General features: G+C 38.7%; 1 protein-coding gene across 4 annotated transcripts in view; it reads right to left on the minus strand.

The window, feature by feature from the left end:
- Positions 1-27,058, minus strand: part of CMC1 (C-X9-C motif containing 1) — a 77,553-nt gene that overhangs the window by 45,238 nt on the left and 5,257 nt on the right. For 2 of the 4 annotated variants that reach the window (XM_060162502.1, XM_060162499.1), the window contains exon 2: positions 10,133-10,222. In XM_060162502.1, coding sequence (XP_060018485.1) covers positions 10,133-10,222 — 90 coding nt within the window. Of the gene's footprint in view, positions 1-10,132; positions 10,223-10,762; positions 10,879-27,058 lie in introns of all 4 variants that reach the window. The other 2 variants (XM_060162501.1, XM_060162500.1) reach the window with 2 other exon arrangements.

The raw sequence follows: 27,058 nt of genomic DNA on the forward strand, positions 1-27,058 counted from the left end.
ACAATGTTGTGTTAGTTTCTACTGTACAGCGAAGTGAATCAGCTGTATGTATACATATACCCCCTCTTTTTCAGATTTCCTTCCCATTTAGGTTACCACAGAGCATTGAGTAGAGCTCCCTGTGTTATACAGCAGGTTCTTATTAGTTATCTATTTTATACATATTAGTGTATATATGTCAATCCCAATCTCCCAATTCATCCTGCCCCCCCTTACCCACTTGGTGTCCATATGTTTGTTCTTTACTTCTGCCTCACAAACAGGTTCATCTGTACCATTTTTCTAGATTCCACATGTACGTGTTAATATACGATATTTGTTTTTCTATGACTTACTTCACTCTGTATGACAGTCTCTACGTCCATCCACATCTCTACACATGACCCAATTTCATTCCTTTTTACGGCTGAGTAATATTCCATTGTATATATGTACCACATCTTTATCCATTCATCTGTCGATGGGCATTTAGGTTGCTTCCATGACCTGGCTATCATAAATAATGCTGCAATGAACGTTGGGGTGCATGTGTCTTTTTGAATTATGGTTTTCTCTGGGTATGTAACCAGTAGTGGGACTGCTGGGTTATATGGTAATTCTAGTTTTAGTTTTTCTAGGAACCTCCATACTGTTCTCCATAGTGGCTGTATCAATTTACATTCCCACCAACAGTGCAAGAGGGTTCCCTTCTCTCCACACCCTCTCCAGCATTTATTGTTTCTAGATTTTTTGATAATGGCCATTCCGACCGGTGTGAGGTGATACCTCATTGTCGTTTTGTAAATTATAAAAATAAACATTTAAGTTCAACATGTACCTCAAATTATTATGCTATGTGAGTATGACCACATTTTTAATGAGTGAATGGTCTACAGTGTACATATGTTAGGGCTACAGCCCCCAAAAAGAGTGTTGCAGAAAACAGCATTAGAGGTGTTCCCAGAAAACGAAGTGAATAATAAAAACTGCTTAAGTTATTGGAAGAAAGTAACTTTTTAATCTAGGTGAAGGCAGGGATAAATAATACACAGCAAACAAGATCCATAACTAAAAAGCAGTTAACTACAAATAAACTAGCATGTAGGCCAAAAGGACAAGTACTAGACAAAGCATATCATCACCTACCAAATCCACCACTCATGTCTGACACAGCACCGGTGTGCTGGGCAGCCACTTCCAACTCATCAGAGTCGGCACAGAGAAATGGTATTTGCTGCCTTTGACCACGCATCATTTTGACACAAATGGCTAATTTAGCCTCTTCACTGTGGTGTGAGACCAGGTACCCAGCACCAGATACTGCAGCCAGCAGTACTGAAGGACAGTTTGATGAATTAACAAATCAATGTAATCATGAATTAATTCTGGAATGAAAGTGGTCCAGGTAGAACCTTAAAACCAAGGAACAAAAATGTCAGTCTTTATCACTGTCCAAATCGACGTGCATCAAACACACACCAAGAGAATTGACACTTACACAAAAATATTAGAAAAATACCAGAACCACCACAATTGGATAAACATTCGGTTCCTTTGTTTCCCTTGAAAACAATGACAAATTTTTATTACCGTCCAATACAGTGGCTTCAAACTTAGACGTCTACCAGACACCTCAAAGTTCACGTCCAGAACTAGACTCCTGATCTATCGATCGCCAAAAACTAAAATAAAATAATAAAATTTCTCCACACACAGCCTTCTCCGTCTCTGTTAACCGCAACTCCATCCATTACTTGCTCAGGACAAGAAACAGAGAGTCGTCTTTTTCTCTCTTAACTCTGTCTTCAAAATACACCCTGGGTGTGCTCAGTCTCACCATCTCCACCATTACCACCCCTCCACTTCACCACCCTCTATCAGGTGGACCATCACAGTAACATCCCTAAACTGGCATCCCTGGTCTGCCCTTGCCCCATCCCATCTACTCTTAACGCAGTGGCGAGTGATGCTAGCACATTGCAGATCAGACCCCGTCTCCTTCCACTGCTCTAAGCCATTACTACCTTTCATTTGGCTCCTCAGTGCCCACAAGACCCTGATTCTATCCACTGTCACCCTCCTGAACACTCACTTCCCGCTCTCCTCCTCACTCATCCCACCCTAACCACAGGGACCTTTCTGGTGCTCCTCAAACATGCCAGCCGCATCCAGTGCCTCAGCATCTTTTCACGTGCTACTCCTGTTCACATCATTCCTCCCAGAGATACTGCACATCTCACTCCTTCACCTCCTACAAGAATTCTGTTCAAATGTCACCATCTTAGTGAGACCCATGCTGACCACCTACTAAAAACTGCAGCCCCGGGGATTCCCTGGTGGTGCAGTGGTTGAGAGTCCGCCTGCCGATGCAGGGGACGCAGGTTCGTGCGCCGGTCCGGGAAGATCCCACATGCCGCGGAGAGGCTGGGCCCGTGAGCCACGGCCGCTGAGCCTACGCGTCCGGAGCCTGTGCTCCGCAGCGGGAGAGGCCACAACAGTGAGAGGCCCGCGTACCACAAAAAACAACAAACAAAAAACTGCAGCCCCTTCTAACACCAGCACCCTCCCCACTGCCTTACCCAACTTTATTATTCTCCAGGTCACTTATATTTACTTACAATATTTATCTCCCTCCTTCCCTGAAACCTAAGGGCTATCATGGCAAATGTCTTTGTCTGTTTTATTTACTGTTCATATAATGGTGACTACTAAGTGGGAAATACTCAGTAAATGTTTTTGAAAGACCACATTCCATATAACCCTAAGGGTCCATTCAAGTGCCTAAGAGAATCTGAAAATTCCGTTTTGGCTTTGTAAAAATATATTTTTAGTCATGTAATAATTGACCAACACTAAAACATATGCAAATAGTATTATCAAATGCTAACACTTTGGAGACAGCCAATATAGTAAAATATGATGCCAGAAAAACTTGTTTATGGGCCTCAGAACAAAATTTTTCTATTATATCTATTTAATTGAACAATACTCTGAAAATCTGAGTAAATCATAAGAAATCATTACTATTTAGAACTACTTCCTTATGTGATTTAGGATTTACTCTATATTTTGCATCCCTCAAAAAACTGAACCACAAAAATTAACTGGGAGATACATACTAGGCAACAACTGTTATAACATCTGATTTCAAATTTGCTTCCTGAAAATAATTGTTTTCATGTACTGACTCTGTAAATGTAACAAAATCAGTAACTTGTAATAATACACACAAAAATACTGCTTTTATCTGTTTTAGACATTACAGTTTGAAACAAATTCTAGCCCCATCCCAAAAAGAACTGGTTATTTTTTAAATAGTTCTAAACCTACCAATCTAGTGCATTCCAGGGTTCTGTACAAACCAAACTTCCCCTTTATTTTCCACAGACATACAAGATTTCTCTAAGAATGTATATAGTAAAAATATAACTATTTGTGTGTATTTGCAAGAAGTTTACCAGTTACAGACTCTGATTAGAATCCCAATCACAACTCAAGGATCATCAGATAGCTTAAATGAAGTGTGATCTCGTACTCAGATTTTACATACAAGGGCATGGTACTGTTTAAAGATGACACTTAGTTTTGGATTAATTGCTCATAAGATGAAAGGATTTAAGTCTATTACAGTAGCAAAATAATTGAAAGTCGAATAGCTAGGAAACTAGGAAAATAATACAAACTTGTTAATACTGACAGAAGTTATAACTCACATTTTTATTAATAATATTTACTCATTTTAACAAATACTTCTAAGTTTCAAGCCATGTAATTTTTTGGTTTTGTGTTCAAATGTAGACTTTTCACTCTTATACCTTCAGAGATGAGTTGCATAAATCAGTTGTTAAAAACACTAGATTCATCTGCTCTGACAATATTCCCTGCTAATTTAGTCAATTAAAGATTTAGCTGAAAGTGGGGTGGGTGGGTGATGAACTGGGAAATTGGGATTGACATATATACACTAATATGTATAAAATGGATAACAAATAAGAACCTGCTGTATAAAAAAAATAAACAAAATTCAAAAAAAAATTTAACTTAACTTCTAAAACTAAAACATACTGCACCTTTCTTTGTGAAAGAAGAACTAGCCATTTTATTCAAGAGGAGTACTAATGTCCAATTACAGATAATTTTATTACAAAATTGCCATTATTCAGAAACAATACCAATAAGTCAAGACAATCATTAAGTCCTACAACAGAAGTGTGAATTAATAAATGTAACTGAGAACTACTAAGTCAATGAGCAATGACCATATCATATACTTTGTTCAGTTTTAAAAATCATTCAGCTGTACTTGTGACTGACAGAGGTCTATTATTCGTGATGCCACTGGCATGACATCAGCCCAACAGACATACATAATAACTTTGACTGAGCACAATTATTTAATTAAGTATTATAAAGTTATTAAATACATAATAACTTTTACTGTGTCCATGTGCAGAAAAGAGTTACCATGGCAGGCCTGACACCGCTCTCCTTAGACAGGCCTGCTTACAAGGCTGGCCCTTAGCTGGTGTCAGAACCTGGATTTGGGAAGCATTCCCACCATTCCCTAATTGATGAGAGCTGCTCACTGCGCCTAAACTGTCTGGGTAAACCACGTGGTTTGAGTTCAACACATGCTTTCCTTCTGGGAGTCTGGAATTTTGGTACATATTATGCAGAGGCTGCCACATTGACTGACTCCCAGTTAAAAGTCTGAGGACCGAGTCTCTAACAAGTTCCCCCGGAGACATTTCACACGTTGTCACAATTCAACCATGGTGGAATTAAACTCACGCTGAGTGGCTCTACCAGGAGAGAACTCTAGGAAGCTTGCACCTGGTTTCCTCTGGACTTCGTCCCATGTGCCTCTTCCCTTTGCTGGTTTTGCTCTAATAAATCTTAGCCATCAGTATGACTATATGCTTAGTACTATGAGTCTTTGTAGGAAATCACCGAACTCAGGGGTGGTCTTGCGGACCCTGACACAGACCAGTGTAGGTCCAAAGAAGAGGACTTGTGCCTTAAATCTCTTTATATTTCTTAGAATATATAACATACTCTTATACATAAAAGATACTCATATTTTGTGATTTTATATATTATCCTCCTAACATATCCAAACCAGTCTAAAGATGTGTTGAATCTCTACATCAGTGTAACCTAACATTGGTGAACCGGTTAAATGGCAAAAATACATGTGATAATACATGTACAATTCAAACAACAAATGAAAAGCTCTGGGCAGGTTCAAGTAACAGAGTTGGATAGAAGATTGATTACTTTGACCATTTACAGTCTGCAGCCCTCCAATTTGTTTTAATGATGTCTTGATAGTTCTCTGCCTGCAAATATCCTAAAGAAGATCCTGGGGTTCCCCGGTGGCGCAGTGGTTGAGAGTCCGCCTGCCGATGCAGGGGACACGGGTTCGTGCCCTGGTCCAGGAAGATTCCACATGCTGCGGAGTGGCTGGGCCCGTGAGCCATGGCCGCTGAGCCTGCGCATCCAGAGCCTGTGCTCCGCAACGGGAGAGGCCACAACAGTGAGAGGCCTGCGAACCGCAAAAAAAAAAAAAAAAAAAAAAAAAAGAATATCCTAAGCATTCTTAATTTGAATTTCTTTTTGTGTTAATTCATCCATCTTTGGAATTTAGCAAAATATAACATATTTCAGTTGTGTGTGACTGATAAAGACGGCAGGCATTTTATCAAGCTTCTGTGTTATTTAACGACAGTTCTGTGATGTGTCAAATAAACAATCCATGCTTCCTTATACTTTATACAATTCCTTTAGAACCAATCCTACCTATTGGCCAGTAGATCAAAAAGACTGCCACAGAAAACAATGATACAAAAGAAACATTGAAATATGATAAAAGAAGGCCCAAGGGATGAAAGGAATGAGTTGGAGAATATATCCAGGTTAAAGAAAGTTCCAGGCCACCCCTGATGTCAAAGTACTTTTCTGGTCTTGATCTGTCATAACAAAAAGAAAAAAAGGTTCTTACTATTTTTAAGGCAAACTTCTTTACTCAGCATAGAGATGTTATATCAAATGCCAATTATGCATTTCAAAAAAGCAAAGAAATACAATGAATTTTTACAAAACACAGCAATTCGGTGACTCTTTTTCTTATGAAGTCTCTATTTCCAGAAAAAAAAATTTATAGCACTAGAATGCATACTTTACCATTATGTATGAACAAACAATATTTTTTAAAATATTACTAACATAGAAAATATAAATCATTAAATTAGTGAAGAGTCAAACACATGGGAAAAGTCACAGAGCAGGAAGTAGCCTCCAGAGGTCATCAAACCATCCTCCTAAAACACTACACATTGGTAAGTCCCCGATTCAAGAAAAAGCAATGATTCCACCATCACACTTGATGGAAGGCGACTTCTGTTTTGGCTTTTGGGAGGTGGTGGCCATTCTAGAATTTTTCTTCTGTACCATTCCCAGTGTATTCAGCATTCATTGTGTTACTTTGGTTGTTTATTTTAGTGGCTCTACTCACTGCCACTAATACCACTGGCAAAAGAAGAACATTATGAAGTTTTCTATTTAAATCCATTGTTCAACTGCCTTTCTTTTGATGTATGCTTTACCAACAGAGTTTATAATCTTGTGAAAGTTTATGTAGTAGTGAGATCCAGATTCTCAATTCTGTATCTAATCCCCAAGTCAAGCCATCTTTATTCATCAAATCAAAACTAAGTTATAAAGGAAAAAGTGATGAGCATTCTTTTTCTCTTCAAAAGGAAACAAAAAAAATCTATTTTATAAAGACAAAGATTCTCAAGTTGACACCAGTTTACTACAAACACTGCTTAACTGTCACCCAAAAGCTGAGACTTTCTTGTTTCAGGTTATAATTTTCATTATATGGAAATGGCAAGGTTACCATGACTTCATAAAAATTAACTGTAGAATTAGAATCTTGTAATTATAGATAAAAGTTAAATTTTAGAAGTATCAGGGGCTATAACAATGAAACATTCTAAACATTATCCACTACTTAAGACAAATTTTAAGTGTGTTTAAACATAAGGTGAAATGTGCAATGCAGACTAAATCAGTGTAGAGTAAAAACCCAATAGTGTACATATAGATAATGAAGGGATCAGGGAAGCTGGTTAAAACTTATAATGAAGAGAGAACTAGTAAGAATATAGCAACCTGGCTGAAACTGATATTCATTAGGGTACTCTCACATCAATAGGGAGCATTTGGATGCTGTGGTCTTTATCAGTGTCCCAGCTGGTAATGGCTGAAGGTTAATGCCTTACCCCATTCTGTTCAATTTTCTATCCTAATTAGCCCTCCAAATCTATAGCTGTGAGCACCAAGTGTCTGTGCTCAAAAGAAACTAATTAATGCTAGCAAATTAGATCAAGTCCAAAGATCCAACAGCCAAACTCTTAGTTAAATGCTCCTTGTTAATAGGAAGTGTAGCTGTCAATAACTGCTGTTGGTGACTATAATGAGGCATCCTTTTTTTCATTGAAAGTGATTTCATTTCTCTTTGTCACTGGAAAAGCTGTTCCATTCCCTTCACAAACCTAAGTTGCTGGCAGCCTGACCCAATTCTTATGATCAGCCAGGTTGAAATGACATGAAAAAATAAAATAAAATCAAACAGAAAAGCTTTCCTACATAATCATGTTTCAGGAATTTAACAGAAAATCAGATCACTTATTAGAATTCCTATATCTTTGCTCAAGAACTGTACAATTAGGATGCATAATGCTTTTATGTAAAATCCTGTAATTATTTAATAAAACAAAGGCTATAAACAGTAAATAAACCACAATGGAAGTGTTCTGATTCTAAATTCCGTCTTATTGTTCAGTTTAAACGTAGCTGTTCTGCTCCCACTTGAGCAATGCCAGTTTATGTTCTCTCCTAGTTCACATGGTTAAACAGGAAGATCATTCTTTTATAAAATAATCAATTTTAGATTCTAAAACACTGTTTTGGACCATATGGCCTGACAAAAAATCGATATATGATATCTATAAAAATTCAAATACTCAAAGATCATTTGTTATAACGTGTTCTAGTAGGGACAAATGCATTGAAATAACTCAAATGGATCTCAAATTTTAAGATGCTTTCAGTCTTCAGAAGATTTTAAATATGGTTAAAAAAAAGAAGATCAACATCCTAAGCAACTTAAGTTTTGATAAAGAAGCAAAAACTAAACATTTTCTTTTCTGTACCATTACAAAGTAATAGGTGTGTAACACAAATATTTTAAAGTTATACTCTATTTCTTTCATTTCAAAGACCAAAGTTTCATTGCCTAAGAGCAAAGCAAAGGTAGTTCTGAAACCCAAACTCGACCATTTCACATTTTCATCTGAATCATGTAAGAAATCTGTAATTGAGTTATCTAGCTTTCTTTCATTCTAGATATCAGAATAACATGTTACAAAACCCTATAATTTTATTATCCATTTTTAAGTTTTATCCTCCCTCACCTGAATCAGGATATTTTTTTAAAGTCCTATGAGGCAGGTGGAGGGTTACCTCTTGAGACCATCAGCATGACACCCGCTGACGCCAGGTGTGCACTGAACCCTACCCGCAGGTGCCAACGGAGTAACTTCTCCTGCCATCTGGGGGTGGGGGAAAGGAAGGTGCTCTGATTATACAACTAATTCATAATGAAACCAAGACCATCAAATGATACTAATAAATTACTGATAACTTGTTAATAAATTTATTTACAGATGGATTTAATTCAAACCTGATTTATAGGTGGATTTAAAATGGGAATAGCTCATGATAAATCATTTAAGAAAAAGAAATGACCATCACACAATGTCAATTCTGAGGAACTATTCTTTTATTGCCTTTGTCCATCAGTCCCAGAGGTCATTCTCTAAGGAGATAGCATCTAAGGGACAGAAATGTGCCTAGCACCCAAATGTTATTGACACAGTCCCCAAACTACAGCTGACACAGCCTGGCTTCCCGCAGAGAAACTTGCCGGGCACTGCAGCCCATCAGCCCCACTAAGCATTACTGTGGTCCCTCAACGAAGGCTACAAGGGATGCTGGGAAAACAGTCCACGTCAGCACAATTTTACCACTGTTTCTTTGCCATGGACATTCCAAGAGGAAGATTTTTTTTTTAATTTATTTATTTACTTATTTATTTTTGGCTGTGTTGAGTCTTCATTTCTGTGCGAGGGCTTTCTCTAGTTGTGGCAAGCGGGGGCCACTCTTCATCGCGATGCGCGGGCCTCTCACTATCGCGGCCTCTCTTGTTGCGGAGCACAGGCTCCAGATGCGCAGGCTCAGTAGTTGTGGCTCACGGGCCTAGTTGCTCCGCGGCATGTGGGATCTTCCCAGACCAGGGCTCGAACCCGTGTCCCCTGCATTAGCAGGCAGATTCTCAACCACTGCGCCACCAGGGAAGCCCCCAAGAGGAAGATTTTTATTAAAAAAACATTTCTACAATAATACTGCTATCTGCTTTTCTAATTACCCACCATTTATGGACTCATTTTTCATCTTCTACGCCTTTGTATTTTTCACTATAATATTACATATTAATCAACATATCTCTAGATTTATAGAATACAGACATATTTTATATTAAAACATTTTTCAAAGAATACATGCATATGTGGGTGTCTAGTGCATGCATTTACATAAATATCTTCTGCTCAGAAATGTAGAATATAGAAAAGTTTTTTAAAAGACTTGTAAGTACTACTGAGATTCCATTAACAATTCAATAATAGACAACAACGCCAAAGAAAATCACCTTAGACTATATTCCTATATGAATATGTTGATAGAGGAAAAACAGGCACACATTACATTTGATGTTTCTTCTTTCCCTATCAGAATCACCAGAATAACTTGTTTCTCCAAAATATGAATACAAGTTTTTCTCTCTATATAACTGTACATCTGGGAAAAAATGCTTTTTACTAGGAATCTGGGAGAATATTTTTAAATTGTAAATGAATTGAACACTGCCTGGAAGTTCTGAAAGCTGAAATACTGGTATCTGAGTGAAAGGGTAAGAAGCAATTCATACATATTAATTCATTGACTACTTGATTCCAAGGCTAAGGATTAAATTCAGATCATGTTATAAAAAACATATTTGATCTTCATATGAATATTTGAATCTTACCTTGAACTTGTTCAGAACATCTCTCTCGGGCCTTTTCTCTCATTATTTTGGGGATCAAAACATCTTTTTCGACATGTCTGAGATGCTGCTCTGAAAAAAAAAAAAAGATCTTCCTTTAATATAGTAAAGTCTCAGGTAAATCACCAGTTTAGGGGAAAAATAAGCACTCTGGTCTACTTAAAATAAAAGCCTAGGCAAATATATTAAAAAGTGACTCTTCTATGACCTCATGAAATTGTGACTCTTTAGTCGCTGAAAATCATTCTAAATATTGTTTTATATATGAAAGAAAAAATGTGAGGGTGTAGGCAACATCTTTCTAAAACATTCTGCAAACTATGTTGCAACACTTTTATTTGATAACACATTCCATGTAGTCTTGGCAAAATTAAAGTCATAAAGTGTTATAATTTTTTAATTCATATAATCCACAAAAAGAGGATTTTTAGCAATACAGTACTGAGATCCAAGGACAGATGAAGAGATCCAAGATTAAGAGACATGTGAGTAGTTTCTCCACCCAGTAACAAGGGTAGCTTAAGAAAGAGCTGGCAGAAGAAGAAAAAGTGGAACTCATGTGCATAGAAAAACAAACTACAGGAGGTTTCTGCGCACTTTAAATAGAACTACCTCAGTTAGACTAACACAGCAGCCGAAGCACCTGCTCCAAACTCCCACCTGCTCCTCAAATTCCTAGAGAACCCTGAAATCCAAAGGGGTAAGTATCCTCCAAATGATCAGGAATTCTGAAAGGCAAAAGGCAGATGAGATCAGATTAAAGGAGGCAATCTTATCCCCAGAGTTTTTTCCCAGGAAAAAACTGATACCAAAAGTAGGAAGCGGGCTTCCCTGACGGCGCAATGCTTGAGAGTCCGCCTGCCGATGCAGGGGACACGGGTTCGTGCCCCGGTCCGGGAAGATCCCACATGCCACGGAGTGGCTGGGCCCGTGAGCCATGGCCGCTAAGCCTGCGCGTCCGGAGCCTGTGCTCCGCAACAGGAGAGGCCACAGCAGTGAGAGGCCCGCGTAACGCATAAAAGAAAAAAAAAAAAAAAGGTAGGAAGCATGCTCCACGCTCTGAAGCAGCAGAAACGGGGAGAAGGAGACATCCCTAGAGGAAACCAAAGCATTAGTGGTCGAAATACCACAGCAGGAGCCAAAGGAGGTCACTCTTCTGCTGCCTTCAGACCACAGGTAAAATAAGTAAATACAGGCACTTATCTCCATAAGATCAGAAAGTCTCTCAGTATCTATCTAGTGACACTTAAGACCAGGAACCCCTAAACTTTTCCTGGTTCCCAACATCCTCTGGATGCAGCTATGAAGTGATACAGTATTTGTAGAGAGGGTAAGAGGGCATCTCAAAAAGCAAACAAAATCAGCAACAACCAAACAGCCAAGAATCACCTAAATTTGTTGAAGGACAACACAGTGAAAAGGAGAACCCAACTGTAATTAATCAAGAAGTAAACAACTCCTAAGAGGGTGAAAAGAGTAAAGAAAATAAGATTTTCAAATAAATATAATATACTGAAGCAAATAAAAAGACATGAGTTCTCAGAAAGAAACAAATCATAGGTCACCTAAATGCACTTTGATGAAATATCTGAAGCTCAAAAATCCTAAAAGCTTCTAAAGGGAAAAAAAAAATCACCACACAGAGGAACAGGACCAGATTTACATCGTGTTTCACAGGCAAGATGTGGATGCAAGAAGATAATGATGAAATAACATCAAAGTTCTCAGAAAGAATTACTTTATATCCAAGAATTCCAGAGCCAATTAAGAGTGAAATTAAAGATATTTTCAGATATGTAAGAACTGAAAAGTTTCTCTCTTTCAACCCCACCGAAAAAGAAATGATCTTTATCATAGTGTGACAAACCAAGCCACTAATCCAATGTGGTGATGGAAAACAAGAATCCTTCTGTATGCACAGGGAGCCCATGGGCAGGAGTTCAGGCAGGTAGAGCAGAAGTGACTCTTCTCTGCTTCTGTGTCTGGGGCTCATCTGGGAAGACTCCAGCCACAGGCCCTGACTTCAATAGCCACAAAAGCTGGGGCTGGAGGATTTACTGCCAAGAAGACTTCTTTCTTCACATATTTATCTGATGTGTGGACTGGAAAGGCCAAATCACCTACACAGGGTACAGTGGGTAGGTGGCCTTTTCTGAGCCTGTTGTGGAAGCCATGCAGCCTTGTTCCTGCTACCTTATATGTTGATTTCAAGTCACTGGGCTCAGCCTACACTCCAGTGGAGGGAGGGCCACATCACACAGAGCCTGAGAGAGGGAAGATACTGTTGTAACCTTCTTTGTAAAATAAAATCTGCCACAAGAAGTAATAGAGAATGTATTCTAATCAAATAAAATGAATCCATGATGTACAAGTGTAAATATATAAGGCATATTAGAAAACATACATTTAAATTTACATGTTAAAACTGTAGAGTACTTGAACAACATCATCAACTAACTTGACCTAACGTTTATAGAATACTCCACTCAATAACAGCTGAATATTTACCAAGATAAACTATAGTCTGGGCTAGGAAACAAATCTTAATAAGTGTAAAAGAATTCAAATCATACAAAGTATGTTCCCTGACACCGGTGTATTTAAAGTAGAAATCAGTAACAAAAGGATCTCTTGATAATCTTCAAACATTTGGACACTAAATAACACACTTTAAAATAACCCATGGGTCTAGGAAGAAATGAAAAGGGAAATTAGAAAGTATTTTGCAATGAAAGAAAATATATCAAAATTTGTGTGAGGCAGCTAAAACAGTACTGATAGAAAAATTTATAGCACTAAAAGTTTACATTGGAAAAAACGGATAGTCTTAAATCAATGACTTAATCTTCCACCTTGAGAAATTAGAAAAAGAATAAAGAAACACAAAGCAAAGGAAAGAAATAATAAAACCTAAGCATAAATCAATGAAATAGAAACCAAAATAAACAAGCAAAATGATAAAGAAAAGCAATGAAACCAAAACTGGTTCTTTGAAAACATTATTAAAACTGATAAACCACCTTGCCAGTAAAAAAGCGAGGTCACAAAGATCAGAAATGATACACATTTTTATATAATAATAATGTATTTAAGTGATCTTTAAATGTAGGTCAATAAATTTGACAACGAAGATGAAGTGGACAAATTCCTTGAAAAACACAAATAACCAAACCTAACTCAAAAGGACATATAACCAGCAGAGCCCTGTATCTATTAAGAAAATTGAATCTGTAGTTAAAAGCTTTCTCACAAAAAAATTCCAGACCCAGAGAGCCTCACTGGTGAATGTGGCCAAACATTTAAGAAAGAAATAATATCAATTCCATACGAACTCTTTCAGAAAACTGCTCTGAAGCCAGCATTACCCTGATACCAAAACCTGATAAGACATTACAAGAAAAGAAAACTACAGTCCAATATCCCATCATGAATACAGATGTAAAACTCTTTACAAAAGATGAGCAAATTGAATTCAGCAATACAAAAAAGGATAATACCTCATGACTAGGTGGGGTCTAATCCAGGATTGCAAGCTTCACTTAATATTCAAAAGTCAAGAAATGTAATTCATCATATTAAAAAACTAAAGAAGGTAAGACACGTGGTTATGACAACAAGCCACAGAAAATACATTTGACAAAAACCTAATATCCATTCTTAATTAAAACCCTCAGTAAAGTAGGAACAGAAGGAAACTTCCTCAACAGGATAAACGGCATCTAAAGAAAAACCCACTGCTGATATCATATTTAATGGTGAAACACTGAATGTTTTCCTCCTAAAACAGGGAACAAAAGATAAAGAAGTCTGCTCTTACCATTTCTATTCAGCATTATACTGGATGTTCTAGCCAGTGCAATAAGGCAAGAAAAATAAAAGGCTTCCAGATTGAAAAGGAAAAAATAAAACCATAGTTACTCAAAGATCATATAATTGTCTATATAGAAAATCCAATAGAATCTACAAAAAGTTACTAGAACTAGTATATGAGTTCAGCAAGGCTTCCAGATACAAGATTAATATACAAAAATCAAATGGAAATGACATAATAAAAAGTCAGAGGACTAGAAAATAATTCAATAATAACCTTCCAATCTATAAAATAGAAAATGGCTTTTTAAAAAATGAACTGGGGCTCAGGAACCTGCAAGACAAGAAGAAAAGATCTAACATTGATTTTACCACAGTCTCAGAAAAAGAGGTAAAAAGAATGCAGGGCTGAAAAAATATTTGAAGAAATGACTGACACTTTTACGAACTAGTCAAAAGACAAAAACCTATTAATTCAAGAAAACAGTTAAAAACCTAAAGAAATACACACCCAGACAAATCATAATCATACTTCAGAAAATGAGAAAGAAAAATCTTCAAGGTGCAGGGCAGAAGTTGAGACACAGCTGTAGAGAACAAAGGTATGGACACCAAGGGAGGAAAGCCACGGTGGGGAGGGGATGGTGGTGTGCTGAATTGGACGATTGGGACTGACATTTATACACTGATGTGTATAAAATTGATGACTAATAAGAAACTTCTGTATAAAAAAATAAAATTCAAAAAAAAAATCTTCAAGGCATCAGAGAGAAATATAGCAGAACAAAAATTCAAAAGACAAAGGCTTTCTCTTCAGAAACCAGAGGCCAGAAGGAAGCGTCACAGTATTTTTGAGTACTAAAAGAAAAGACCTGTCAATCAAAAATTCTATAACCAGAAAAAATGTTTTTCAGGATTGAAGACAGAATAAAGATAACTCAGAGGAAAGGAAGCTAAGGTAATTTCTTGCCAGCAGACCTGTTGTAAAAGAATGGCTAGAGGAAGTTATTCAGACAGGAAGGAAATATTAACAAAAGGAAACTCAGAACAACAGGAATGAAGAAAGGACAACACAAAGAATAAATGTAATAAACTATTCTTTTCTCGAATTTTAAAAATTATTTTTGACAGAAGCAAAAATTATAGCATTCTCAATGTATATAGAGATAATATTAAAGATGACTTCCGGATAAAGGAAAGAGGATAAAGCAACTTCGGTGGTAGTAAGATATCTACATTTTATTTGAAAGATAAAATGTTGATGCTAGTAGACTGTGATAAGCTATGTATGCATAATGTAATCTTTAGAACAACCACTTAAAAAAACTAAGAAATAAATTCAGAAACCATACAGATAAATCAAGTGGAATGGAGTTAACCAGACAGTAGTAACAGAAAGATAGCAGGAAAACCTCCTGACACCTGGAAATTAAATGACACACTTCTAAATAATTCATAAGGCGAAAGAGGAAGTAAAAGAATACACTGACCTGAATAAAAATGAAAGCATAACATATCAAAATTTGTAAGACAAAGCTGAAGCAGTGCTTACAGGTGAATTTATAGCAATAAATGCTCATATTTAAAGTCTCAAACCAATACAGTTGACCCTTGAACAATACGGGTTTGACCTGTGAGGGTCCACTTATACGCAGACTTTTTCCAATACATGGGTACTACAATATTACACAATGGCAGTTGGTTGAATCCACCACATTTTATTAGGACAGCATTACTCAGATACCAAAAGCAAATCAATATTTTTTTTAAAAAAAGCCCTAATGGGCTTCCCTGGTGGCGCAGTGGTTGAGAGTCCACCTGCCGATGCAGGGGACACAGGTTCGTGCCCCGGTCTGGGAAGATCCCACATGCCGCAGAGCGGCTGGGCCCGTGAGCCATGGCCACTGAGCCTGCGCGTCTGGAGCCTGTGCTCTGCAACGGGAGAGGCCACAACAGTGAGAGGCCCACGTACAGCAAAAAAAAAAAAAAAAAAAAAAAAAAAAAGCCCTAATATCCTTCATGAATACAGATGCAAAAATCCTCAACAAAATATTAGCAAATCAAATCTGGCAATGTATAAAAAGAAAAATACACCACACCAAGTGAGCTTTATTCCAAGGATGCAAGGTTGGTTCACTATTTGAAAAACAACCAATGTGATCTATCATATTAACAGTGTAAAAAAGGAAAGCCATAAGATCACATCAATTGACGCAGAAAAAAACAGAAAATTCAACACTATTCATTAAAAATGAACAAACAAAACTCAGTAAACTAGGACTAGAAAGGAACTTCTTCAATCTAACAAAGAATCTGCAAATAATCTATAGCTAACATTATACTTAATGGTAAAAGACTGAATGCTTTCCCTTTAAGAACAGGAACATGGAGTAAAACTGCATAGAACCATACACACAAACATATGCATGTATATAAAAACTGGTGAAAACCGAAAAGGTCTACTGTCTAGTTAACAGTATTGTACCAACGTCAAGTTTCCTGCTTTTGATATTTGTACTACAGTTACGTAAGATTTCACTGTTGGAGGAAGCAAGGTGAAGGGCACAAGAGACTCTACACATTAGTATTTTTTATAACTTCTGTGAGTCTGTAATTATTTCAAAATAAAAAGTTAAGGGAAAAAAACTGCTAGAAGAAATCACAGGAGAAGATCTTTATGTATTTGCAGAATATTTAGACTTGCTTACCCTCGACCATAAGAAAACAATCCAATTAGAAACGGGCAAAATATATGTATCTAACAAAGGACTTGACTCTAGAATATATTAAAAAACTCCTAATTATCAATAACAAAAATAGAAACAACCCAATAAAAAAGAGGCAAAAGGCTATAGTGGACACTTCAAAAAGAAGATACACAAAACTGTAAATATATACGTGAAAAGGTGCTCAAAATCATTAGTCATTAAGAAAATGCAAATGAAACCTATGATGTCATTTCACACCCACCAGAATGACTAAAATGAAAAACAGTAATGACACCAAATGTAAGGAAGAAACATGGAGCAACTGGAACTTTCATACATGCAGGCGGGAGTGTGAGATGATAAACTTCTTTGGAAACCTGCTTGTTAAGTTATAAAGTTAAATATACACCCAGCCTATTTTCCACTCCCTAGGTGTTCATTTACCCAAGATAAACTAAAATATATGTCCAGAAAACAACCTGTACAAATCAGTTTATAGAAGCATTATTCATGATAGCCCCAAACTGGAAACAATCTAAATGTCCACTGAATACTATTTAGCACTACAAAAGGATGAACTACTGGTTTACTCAACTTGGGTGAATCTCAAAAATTATGTTGAGAAAAAGAAGCCAGGCACAAGAGTACATACCATAGGATTCAAGAACATGCAAAACTGGGCTTCCCTGGTGGCATAGTGGTTGGGAGTCCGCCTGCCGATGCAGGGGACACGGGTTCGTGCCCCGGTCCGGGAGGATCCCACATGCCGTGGAGCGGCTGGGCCCGTGAGCCATGGCCGCTGAGCCTGCACGTCTGGAGCCTGTGCTCCGCAACGGGAGAGGCACAACAGTGAGAGGCCCATGTACCGCAAAATAAATAAATAAATAAATAAAATTTTTTAAAAACACACCAAAAGTTAGTTGGGAAAAAAAAAAAAGAACATGCAAAACTAATCTACAATGATAAAAATCAGAACAGTAGTTATCCATGGGCATTGAGACGGATATTCTCTGAGGGATGTCCTGTTTGGGGTATATGCATTTATCAAAACTCACAATCTGGGCTTCCCTGGTGGCGCAGTGGTTAAGAATCTGCCTGCTAACCCAGGGGACTTGGGTTCGAGCCCTGGTCCGGGAAGATCCCACCTGCCGCGCAGCAACTAAGCCCACGTGCGCAACTACTGAAGCCCGCGTGCCTAGAGCCCGTGCTCCACCACAGCGAGAAGCCTGCGCACCGCAATGAAGAGTAGCCCCACTCACCGCAATTAGAGAAAGCCCTCATGCAGCAATGAAGACCCAAAGTAGCCATAAATAAATTTTAAAAAAAACCTCACAATCTGTAAATTTCACTGTATATATATATATATATATATATTTTACTTCAATTGACAATATGTTAACATTAAAACATGATACGAATCTATACTCACAGTGGGTGATTTTAACAAGTTAACTCTCAGAAATTAAATAATTAAGTAGACAAGAAGTTTTATAACTTTCTCCTTCAAGAGACTATTCATCTTTTATTAGATTTATTTCTATCAGGAAAGGTATCTTTTCATAAATAATATGTAATTATTTATTGCTGGTAGGTAGGTTCAACAAAATTTTTTATATTGCCCTTGTAACCAATACAACCTTACTTAATTCTCATTAATTGTAATACTCTGCCAATAGATTCTCTTCCAATTTCTTTTTTTTTAAATAAATGTATTTATTTATTTTTGGCTGCGTTGGGTCTTCATTGCTGCGCACGGGCTTTATCTAGTTGCGGCAAGCAGGGGCTACTCTTCGTTGTGGTGCATGGTTTCTAGGCACACAAGCTTCAGCAGTTGTGGCACATAGGCTCAGTAGTTGTGGTGCACGGGCTTAGTTGCTCTGCAGCATGTGGGATCTTCCCGGACCAGGGCTCAAACCTGTTTCCCCTGCATTGGCAGGCGGATTCTTAACCACTGCGCCACCAGGGAAGTCCTCCAATTTCTATATAGACAATCATCAGGAAAGCTCTGTACCTTTCTTTTTCAATTCTGTCTATGTCTTTTAGAAGAACAGTGAGTAGTAACCAGCAGCACCTGTCTTGAGTGCTCAAATTCTGCTTAGAATTTTTGAAGTTATCCTCATGTTGAGATCTGCCTGTGACTTTACTCTCCTATCTTTGTGTTGTTTTGGTATCAAAGTCACATTATTTAAACAATACATTAGGGACTTCTTTTTGTATTCTCTGGACCCCTTTGTATAAAAATCAAGATTATTACCAGTCCTTTGAAAGTTTGGTAGAAACCACCTGTGATGGTCAGCTTTATGGGTCAATTTGGTGAGGTGCTAGTCCCCAGGTATTCACACAAACTGTTGCTGGGAGGGTATTTTGCAGATGTGATCAACATCTTTAATCAGTTGACTTTAGGAAGATCATCCTAGAAAATCTGAGTAGGCCTGATTCAATCAGTTGAAAAGCCTTCAGAGTGCACTTGAGATTCTCCTAAAGAATTCCACCTGCAGACCATAGCTTTGGCTCATGACCAAGAGTTCCAGAGCTGCCCTTCCTGACACCCTGCCCTACACATTTCAGACCTGCCCAACAGTCAATCACATAAGCCAATATCCTGCCACGTATATGTGTACATGTGTGTGTGTACCTGGTTTAGTCAGGGTTTGGGAGTATGTATGTGTGTGGGAGATAGACGCAAAGAGAGTTTTAACTACTGATACAATTTTCTAAGGGCTTTCTATTTATTCTTGAGTCAGTTGCAGTTTTTAGTAAGTTTGTATTTCTCAAGGAAACTATCCATTTCATCTAAAATTTCAAAATAATGATATGAAGACGTTCACATGACTTCTTGCTCTTTACTACACCTATAACTGTATCCCAATTTTCACTGCCTATGCCAGGGGGTCAACAAACTTTTTCTGTTAAGGACCAGAGTGTAAATACTTCAAGCTTTGTAGGCTACAAACCACCTCAGTCATGTATACTCCTTTTATTTATTTATTTATTTTTAACAACCCTTTGAAAATGTTACTAACCATTCACAGCCTACAGGCCTTACCAGATTCTGCCCAGGGTATAGATTGCTGAACTCTGGCCTACATTATTGATTTATGCCTTCTCCTTTTCCTTAGCTTTGCCAGAGCTGCTATAAGATGAGAAAAAGAACACTAGCATACAGAAGGAACTGCAAGTATGGGTGGAGAGAAAAGGACAGATTGAGAGGGAGGCTCTGGAGGAGTGGTGGGACCTGAGGGGACTAAGGAACCAGGATGAGTCAAGGCGAGCTTCCCAGTTTTCTGGCTCCAAATGAAATGATTTGACCACTCACTGAGACAGGGAGACAAAAGAAACCCCAGGTGGTTCAGGGTAGACAAGCTGAATTTGAAGAGCCTGTGACACATCCTGTGAGTGGAAAGCTGGTATCTATTTGGAGGGAAGACAATAAAACTGGGGCAGTCTCCACACACTTCTTTTCTCCTTGTCTACAGTGAAAACCATATTTAGGCATCAGTAATTGACAGTATTATTACTGAACAGATTAGAAGAAATACTGTGATATGCTGATCTACTGTATATAATCAATTTCAGAATGTGATCTCTTCCTTTCACTCATACAGTTTTAATCTATACAACTCACCTATAATGTGTCCTGATGAACCCACTCTTTCTCTACACATCTTGCAGTGGTCTTAGATAAAGCACTAATTTTTTAAATTAGCTCCCTGAATAAAGACATAGCTTTGTGATACTGAACCATTTTTTCCATAAGTAAATTATAATACTGATTACCTAAATTTACCTATATTATAAATTCTAGGTTATAATATTCCTCCAGAAACATTTTTTAAATGGCTTGCAAGAATTCCTTCTGATCATTCTTCTAAAACATATGGCAAAGAAAATTCTAGAATCATATAAATATTGCTTTAGATTTTCTATACTCTTGGTGTTAAATCAGAAATAACAGACTTGAGAGTTCCCTGGAGGTCCAGTGGTTAGGACTCTGTGCTTCCACTGCAGGGGGCACAGGTTCTATCCCTGATCAAAGAACTAAGATCCTGCATGCCATGCAGCGCCCCCCCCAAAAAAAAACACTTAAAAATATATAATTAATTCTGATACCACTTGGTAGCACACTTATCATTAAATGTCAATTTTTAATTAATTATGATTTTATACATATTTCAAAGTTTCCCTCAACACTACAAATATTATAGATATGGCACTTTTTATTCACAAAATTACAGGGTGATTCCCTCAATGTCAATATGATGCATATGTTATACATTTGCACCAAAGCCTACAAAACAATCAAATTTTGAGAATTTGCTACTCTATAGTCACATGAATTTATACTGAGATGAAGAATCAGGATAACACCACCAGGGAAAATTTCCAAAGCTCTAACTTCTCAACATTCTATCATCATCTGAAAGTCAATTTTCACCTTTTTCACTAGCTGACATTGTTAGTTCAGACTTTGCTCTGGGGCTCACGTGTTCCTGCAACATGCCATCCTCAATTACAAGGCAAATGACAGCAGCACTTGTCATGAATCCACAAAAATAACAGTGACGCAACTCAGAGCATCACAGAATCTTCCACTGGAAAGAAGTGACACCACCGGAAGGGCAAGGAATGCCTTTTCAACACTGAAAATGTTCTAATTTAATTAATTTAATTGTTATTTAGATAATGCCACTTTTTTTGTCTTTTTTGGAACCTCCTAGCTGCACTTACTTGTTCCCGCAGACATTTCCATGCTACTGTTTACTGGAGGAAAAATAAGAAAAATGTTTGTAGTAAATGTGCAAAACTGTTCTTATTAGCAATGGTTTCTACTTTAAGTCCCTCTTCTATACCAGCTACCAAGAGTCTCCAAATGAAGGGCCCAGGCAGATAGCATTGTGTACAATACAGCAGGACCAGAGCTCTCCACTGGTAGCTCTGCACTGCGTGCTTCACACCAGGAGCCCGGGAGGACTCCGGTCTCAGTGCTCAAAGACACTGATGCCCCAACCAGACTTCCCTGTGTCTGCCAGCTCGGTCATACCCACTTCTACAGCGACAGTGTAATATGAAAAAGGGGTGGGTGGGCAGGGGTATGGAGACTGGGAAAACAAAAACAGGGAAGATCAGTGTCCCTTTCCCACCGTCTTCCCTTCAAGCCACACTTGAATTGACAAAACAAAGAAAATCCATAGCAGGAAAGATTTTCCCCCTAACAGTCCAGCAGCCTCTGGCTATGAAACCTCAAGATGAAGGCCAGGAACACCCTTTAGTCTTCTTAAAGGCCCCTCAGGTTAAGTATCTGGATTCTGTTTTGCACATAAAATGGAGATTCACAGAGGGGATATAACCCAGGCCTCTGATAAAAGGGCAGGCCCCAAATCTTCTTCCACAACCCGACCCCTCACCTGGGGCAGTGGCCTATTTCAGAGGACTTCAGCAAACAAGGTCCCGTGAGCTTCCAAAGTCACGGTGAAGCCTGAAAGAACCCTTGGACAAGAAGATTGTTGGTTTCAGAAGCATCGTTTTGAACAAGCAAAATTCAAAACTTCACATTTCTTGATCAGAAAGTAAAGGTAAATGATTCTGACCATGGAGAAAATTATTTTTAAAAAAAAAAAGCAAAAGGACTGATTTGTCAGTTGGCTGAAAAGTACCTTCACAGAGAATAAACATCAAATATCAGGTCAGTCAGTAACAACAGAATCTTTTTATAAGCTCAAACTTACAAAACCCAGAAAGCACATCAATGAAGCAGATGTGCCTATTTCTGCTCTGCTTCTGGGTCACACACCACGGACTTCCCACAATCATTGTGCTACATTTGTACTCCTCTGTCCTATCAGCTTCCACTGGTAGTAACCACCTCGTTCACACCACATGTGCCCATTTCCCCAAAGCACCTATTTCTTGGACCTCAGATTCTGCAGATTGCTAGGTGTGAAAACTTCCTCTTCCACCCACATTACTTTAACCAAGATGAGGCCAGAAAGGGACAAGACTAAAAGTATACCAAAGCAGGAAATCGACTTATGCAAGAAGACATGCCAATTTTAGAAAAGCACTGCAATCTCCATTGTGGCCGTAATGTCTTAAATGAAAAGGCTTCACATTTACTTTATTTGGTAAAACTTCAAGACTGTCTTTTGCTACAAGCACAATCTCCCATTGATACCTAATAGAAAATCAGCCGTGTTATTACAGGAAACAGAAGGAATAAATGACAGCATGCCTGGGCCTCCCAGCAACACACCCCTGATTTATTTTCCCTCCGGTGTCCGTCTGGAACACAGTGGGCTACTTGCATCCTTACGAATGCTCCTCAATGCCTCTGGCCACACTAGCTCTACCAGTTCTTCCCCTCCACCTTGTAATAGTTCATAAAATTTAACAAAACACATGGACCACTTTGATAACACAGCAAGGGAATTATTTTTATATTGAGACCTTATTTACTTATTTCAAAGATTCAATCCTTGCTTAAATCACTCACATCTTTCTCAGGATAGCCTACAGAGCCAGTCTGAGTTCTGAGTTAAAACCAGTTCCACAATACAACTTTCTTCCTACCACCTTCACCAGACTGCCTCTGGCTAACCTTGGCTGAAATTCAAGTTCACCTTCAGAACAAAAATTTATCAAAATGAGGATATTAAGATAAATAATTAAGATATGTGTACTGTAGAGGCTGAAAGCAAACTCTAAAGGAGTCTCAAAACTATTCTGAACTATGGTAACACTGAAAAAAGTATAAACACTCCCTAGGTAAGCTCTGCTCCTACTCCTCCCGCGGCAATCCCACAAGGCTCCACCTTAAAAATGGTACTTTTTATGCTGTGCTCTCAGTGCTTGCCTACATCTCCAAATCTACTCGGCCCACATTTTCAAGTACCTGTTAGTAATTCCCAAGTCCCACCAGCATCAGAATTTCAACTTAAAATTTCTATAGTTTAGGGCTTCCCTGGTGGCGCAGTGGTTGAGAGTCCACCTGCCGATGCAGGGGACACGGGTTGGTGCCCCAGTCCGGGAAGATTCCACATGCCACAGAGCGGCTGGGCCCGTGAGCCATGGCCGCTGAGCCTGCGCGTTCGGATCCTGTGCTCAGCAACGGGAGAGGCCACAACAGTGAAAGGCCCGCGTACGGCAAAAAAAAAAAAAATGTATAGTTTAAATCTTTATTCTGCCACCCCAGTGGTTATATTCTCCTTCTTAGCTTAAAAAAAAAAAGCCAGCTTAGATTTATATAGTACACAGAAAAAGCACAATAAATATTTTCAGAAGAAAGGAAAAAGTGGTGGCAGAAGGGATCATTTTACAAACACCATCACAGGCAGGAGCAGGCGTTATGAACCTGAGGCTTACAAAGCTCAAAGCAATCTTGCATCATCACCCAGCAAATCACTAGTCAAGTCAAACTCAAGCTCAATCTTCTGTCTTTATTTTCCATCTCCTACCTCTTATTTCCTTATCAAAGTTTACTTATTTAACATCACACTCAACTCTTGTTCTACCCAAAGTGCTCCCTGACCCCAGCACCTGAAAGCGAATTCTCCACCCTCTAACCCCACGGTGTTTCATGCACAAATGCTATGGCTCTAATCACACGTGGACTTAGAACACAGCACAGCACACTACCTATGAAATCTTCTCCTGCTAGATCAATGGTTGCTACAGACTGAACTGTGTCCCCACCACCACCATTTTCATGTCGAAGCCCTAAACCCAAAATGACTGTAGCTGGAGAGGTGATTAAAGTTAAATGAGCTCATATGGGTATAGCCCTAATCTGATAGGTGGCCTTGTAAGGAAGGGGAAGAACCAGTAGCCAAATCGGTCTGCACCTTGACTTCGAACTCCCAGCCTCCCAAACTGCGAGAAAATAAATGTTCACTGTTTAAGCCACCAAGTCTATGGAATGTTATTATGGCAGCTCAAGCAGACTAAGACAGGGTTTGGTACCAGAAGTTTTTGATTCTGGCTACATCTAACAACCACACCTGAGAGGGCTTTTAAAAATTGTGATGTCTGGGTCCCACCCTAGACCAGTTAAAACAGAGATGCTGGGGTAACACCCAGGCATTGGTATTTTTAAAAGCTCCCCAAATAATTCCAATATCAGATTCTAGATTAAGAACCACTGCACGGGACTTCCCTCGTAGCACTGTGGTTGGGAATCCACCTGCCAATTCAGGGGACGTGGGTTCGAGCCCTGGTCTGGGAAGATCCCACATGCCACGGAGCAACTAAGCCCATGCACCACAACTACTGAGGCTGCACTCTAGAGCCTGCGAGCCACCACTACTGAGCCCGTGCGCCTAGAGCCCGTGCTCTAGAAGCCACCGCACCGCAACAAAGAGTAGCCCCCGCTCACCACAACTAGCAAAGGCCCGCGCGCAGCAATGAAGACCCAACGCAGCCAAAAATTTTAAAAATAAATAAAATAAATACATTTTTAAAAAGAAAGAGAACAGGCGTATCATGCCAGACACCCAAGGGTTAAGGGGCATAGCCCAAGACCCCTTCCCTCACCTGGCTGTCCAGCCTAAGTGACTGGAAGACATTAAAAAAATTTAAAAAAAACTCTGCACGAAACTTAAGTATAATGAGGTCAGAGACCATGTCTCATTAACCTCCATAACTCCAACTCCTAGCATATAGTAAACATGCAATAAAACTATTTAATAAATGACACATGTATTTAAATTTTCTATATTTGATAATCATTATACTAACAAATAGTTGAAAAAATATATTCATTCATTTGATATTCATTCTGTTAAACACTTATCAGGCACCTACTATGTACCAAGCAACATGCTAAGGACTGTTTATACACTGATGTACCTTATTCTGCAGCATAAACATTTAAAACTCTCTTTCAATTAATCATATTTAGTTAATTAACAAATCCTTTAATCTGGAAAACCTCCCAGTAACAGTTCTTTAGCAAAATCACAATGCAGGATAGTAAACACCACGTTCTTAAAAATGTTTTCCCTCAATCTCTGTAAAAGTATAATGGGGGCTGGTGGGGGGAGAAGGTTAATTTGGGAATCAAATTTGGGCACATTTTGTGTGGCCCACTTCTATCAAGTCTAAGGTACTTGCGTTTTTGACATCTATACACCTAGACTTTCCTAAAAATATAGCATTAACACTCCTAGAGATAAATAACCATACTAATCAAGTCAATGAAACATGAACTTTCCGTGCTGAGTCAAGAACCCCTTGAGACCAGCTGGAAGTATTTAAAAACATACAAGTTTAAGGCTTGAAGCAGCCTCAACTTCTGATACATCTTACTCTCCCTGCCCCTCATCCTCAAATCTCAGATTATGCCATTCAGAATTCTTAAAGGACCTGAGGTTACTGGCAAAGCCTGAAACAAGTCAGTCCTACTCATTCCCAAATTCAATTCGGTGCTAAATGCGTAACAGTACAGTGCCTCCTGGGGCTGGTAGAGAATGTCTTGCAGTCTAGGTGTAATTAACTGGCCTATCCTTACTAATCATCCTTTCGCTAATATAAAGATATGGAACCATATGAAAGACATTTACTGGTCACCACGTAAGGAAATATTCCCATTTTCACATCAGATTTTTCTTCATCTCTCAAGTTATGTGATACATATAGACATACCCCATCTATAGGTTTCATTCCATTTCTCAAGGAAAAAACTCTAGATTAGAATGAAAGAAACTCCATACCCAGGTTATTTGATATTTTGGTGGTTTTAAAAATTCCAAACATTAAAAAAAAATCTGCAAAACACTGGAGGGTGGTGATCATCAGGGAAAGCATCCTCTGAAATTAATTTTTTAAAAAAATGAGCAAGACTTAGATAGGTGTGGGGGTGGGGCAGAAAGGGAAAAATTCCAAAAAGAAGGAACAGCATGTCAAATGGCCTAGAGGAAAAACAAAAACAATTTAGCATGTTAGGTATATTTAAACTTTTTTACCACAACCCCGAGACACTTTACACCTGGACGCAGTACACACATCTATGTGTATTTATGTATGTGTGCAAGGGTACCCCTTCCTACCAGACCTGCCTACCTGATCCAAGCTCTCACTACCCAAACTAAGGTTCCTAACACTCACATAAGTTATTTTTAGGATGGAGCTGGTGTCCCTCCCGTGGCGGGGAACACAGGTGCCTCCTGAAGGAGAGAACCTGAAGCATCACACCTGCAACCTTCCCAGCACTGCCCTGGGGCATGGGAGCACTTGGCGGTTTTCCTTCTCGGGGTCCCCTCTCCCTACCCCTGCAGCAGGCCTGGGCTGACAGACATCACAAAGCCCAGTTCCCTTGCCTCCAAAGCAGGACAAGCCCTGCAGCACACCCTTACTCAGCCTCCTCCCCTCCTGCTCCTGTTCCCCTCCCTCCCTGGCA

The sequence above is a fragment of the Lagenorhynchus albirostris genome, chromosome 10 (genome assembly GCF_949774975.1).
Source record: "Lagenorhynchus albirostris chromosome 10, mLagAlb1.1, whole genome shotgun sequence".
Taxonomy (NCBI): Eukaryota; Metazoa; Chordata; class Mammalia; order Artiodactyla; family Delphinidae; genus Lagenorhynchus; species Lagenorhynchus albirostris.